Source organism: Rhipicephalus microplus, chromosome 3 (genome assembly GCF_043290135.1).
Source record: "Rhipicephalus microplus isolate Deutch F79 chromosome 3, USDA_Rmic, whole genome shotgun sequence".
In the NCBI taxonomy this organism is placed as follows: Eukaryota; Metazoa; Arthropoda; class Arachnida; order Ixodida; family Ixodidae; genus Rhipicephalus; species Rhipicephalus microplus.
Genome location: NC_134702.1, coordinates 186,011,753 through 186,014,387, shown reverse-complemented (window position 1 = coordinate 186,014,387; position 2,635 = coordinate 186,011,753). Strand labels below are relative to the sequence as shown.

General features: G+C 48.1%; 1 protein-coding gene across 1 annotated transcript; it reads right to left on the bottom strand.

The window, feature by feature from the left end:
- Positions 1–541: 541 nt before the first annotated feature.
- Positions 542–2,167, bottom strand: LOC142803069 (uncharacterized). Its single transcript, XM_075888179.1, has one exon. The coding sequence runs from the start codon at positions 2,165–2,167 to the stop codon at positions 674–676; it is 1,494 nt and encodes a 497-aa protein (XP_075744294.1). The 3' UTR covers positions 542–673.
- Between the last annotated feature and the right edge of the window lie 468 nt (positions 2,168–2,635).

The following is a 2,635-nucleotide window of genomic DNA, read 5'->3' as shown; positions in this document are numbered from 1 at the left end:
TAGCAGGCATGTTGAAATTGGCCACAATAGAACAAATAGTTCTGTTTCATACCGCCAATTCCAAATGACCTCCACATGCACCGATTCCAGGTCGCTCCATCACAGGATACAAAGTCGACGAAAAGTCCGGCTTGTTCTCACAGTAGAATGGCCTCTAGAAGAAGCTTCGCCAGCATTTCTGCTTTGATGTTCCCTTTGGATGAAAACACTCCCAATATCTGTGTCCAGTCACCTGCACAAAATCAGTCATATAGTTAGACTCATGTTTATAGCAAGACAGCTGCCTGACCTGCTAAGTTGTTTCGCACAAAATTGACAGGCTTTCTTGCACCTTACACAAGTGCAATTCGCTATGCTGACTAGGCACTCTCAATAAACGTGACATCTAATAAGGAGCCGACTTGAAGTTCTTCATTAATTTGGCAAAGTGAAAGTGCTTTTATCAGTAAACATGTGTTGGCACACAAAATTGATAATAACGCTTCCTCACCTTGAAAAGGTTGAAACATCATCACCATCCCATGGTCGGCTAGAGTCGTCCGATCTTCCTCCTGGGTGAACTTTCCGAGGTCAACGAAGCCTTCCACTGTCCCTGGAAATAAGTTAAAAACGAAAAACTGATTGCCTCCGCAGTATAAAAACAGGCCCTATACTGGGCAAACGTGGTGCATCTTCAGTGATCTGATGCTCGATTGAAGAAATGGTAGCGCTTACCTGCTGCACTAACGTTGAAATGCTCAGCCAACTTCATCTCATCGAAGATGATGCCTCCATGTCTACTGGAGATGTCCATATCTTTAGTCTTGATAGCAAGGGCGTTGAAAACTGCTTTGTTAAATCCAAAGCCACTTTTGAAGCTGCGAGTATAGCGCTGGAGACACGTCCTGCTTGGTAATATAAGAACTTTTTGCTTACGAAGCTGCTCGTATAGTTTAGGACTACGCATCCGCAGAAGTACACACTCTAAAATCCATTCCTTCTCATACAACATCCCAGATGTTGATTTTCTTGTAGCTGCCTCGAAGCAGGCCCTGACAGCCATTTGTTGCTTTTCAGGCAAACTTTTAATGCGAGCGCCCAGCACCTCGTCGGCAATTTGTTGATTTGCCTGCCACATCGCTGCTAATTCGCGTTCTGCATTCAGCAGCTTCTTCTGAGCAGTACGCAAGCTGCGGCGTGTGTTAGCGAGCTTCTTCTGACGTTTGTACATGCCCCCGCTACGCCGCTTTCGCGACATTTGGTTTTGCACCAGTTTTCTGAGGTATTTGCAGTGTATGCAGGAGCCACTCTCACGCACATAAGTACACTTGGCAGAAAAGTAATTCCCAGCAAACAATACATACTGTCCTTGCTTTTCCGGTCTCATGCCGCAGCCTTGACACAATGCAAGTGCATGTGTGCTGTCGAGCACCGACTGCGCTTCTTCCGGCGAGGAGACGGTACACTGTGAATGCAGTTTGCCCCTCAAGTATACAAAGCAACACAATGAGTTCTGTTGGCTGCTATTAGCTTTGAATTTCACAAACTTGGGCAGCAAGATGTCGTCCACCTGCTCGCCCTCGAGCTCACAAACGCCGTATAACGCAGAATCACGTTCACTGCAAAACGTTAACTTGTTCCATGTTTCGTCGGGTAGACGGAGGTTGCCGCACACCCTTTGAACTTCGGCGTCGGCGTGAACTGCATCAGATGTCTCCACCTCGGGAAGAACATTGGGATCCTCGTGCTCCTGCTGCTGCACGTGTGCTTCGGGCTCTTGCCTGCTGACAGAGTTCGGCTTTTGCCGTTTTTTAGCAGGTCCGCGCTGCTCACATATATTTCTGTCCTTTCTTTTCACGGGCGCTTTTTTGGTAAAGTACTTCGGTGCGTCTGGGAACAGCGTAGGCACCGCATCTTCTGATAAACGCGGACAATCGCGGGGTATCTCGACAATCTCACCGTTTATAATGTGGCGGTATGTCCTTTCGATGAAACTGGCGTCGATATGCCGCTCGCAAACGACACTGTCTCTCGTCAGCTGTTTGTCAGCCCGCTTAATATTTCGAGCCCATTGCTCTCGCCTCGAGAGATCCTTCGGGGCTTTAAAGACGGAAAGCTTCTCCGAGCACGATCTATACCCGCCTTTACAGCCAGGGACGAAGCATGTACTTGCACGACTTGACGGCATGGTTCGCAGAACACATGGGTAAACAAACGACAGCGAGCGCGTAGCATCCGAACAAGGTGACGGCAGAGCACAGAGAGAACGAGCGTGCCAAAGCAAGCGTGGCGAGCACGATGATGATGATGATTAAAGGCCTCCCCTTTGAATCGGGGTGACGGCATGCGCCATCTAGCCTACCTTAATAGTTCGAGTTTAAATTCTGTCCCTCAACTCGGATGTCTTTTTAATTTAGCCCAGCCGCTACTCTTGGCTGGGATGTTATTTTATCGACTTCTCTGCTTTTCCTCCACCAATACTCCAGCCGCTGCTTAGTAATACCTACTGCTGACCAGTTAATGCTTCCATCAACCGCGAAGCCCAGCGCCTCAGGAAGTGTGACCTTCCCCCCATTTCTATCCGGCTGAATCTTTTGACATTCCATGACTATGTGGTCGATTGTTTCTTTATTTATGCCACATCCAACACATGTCT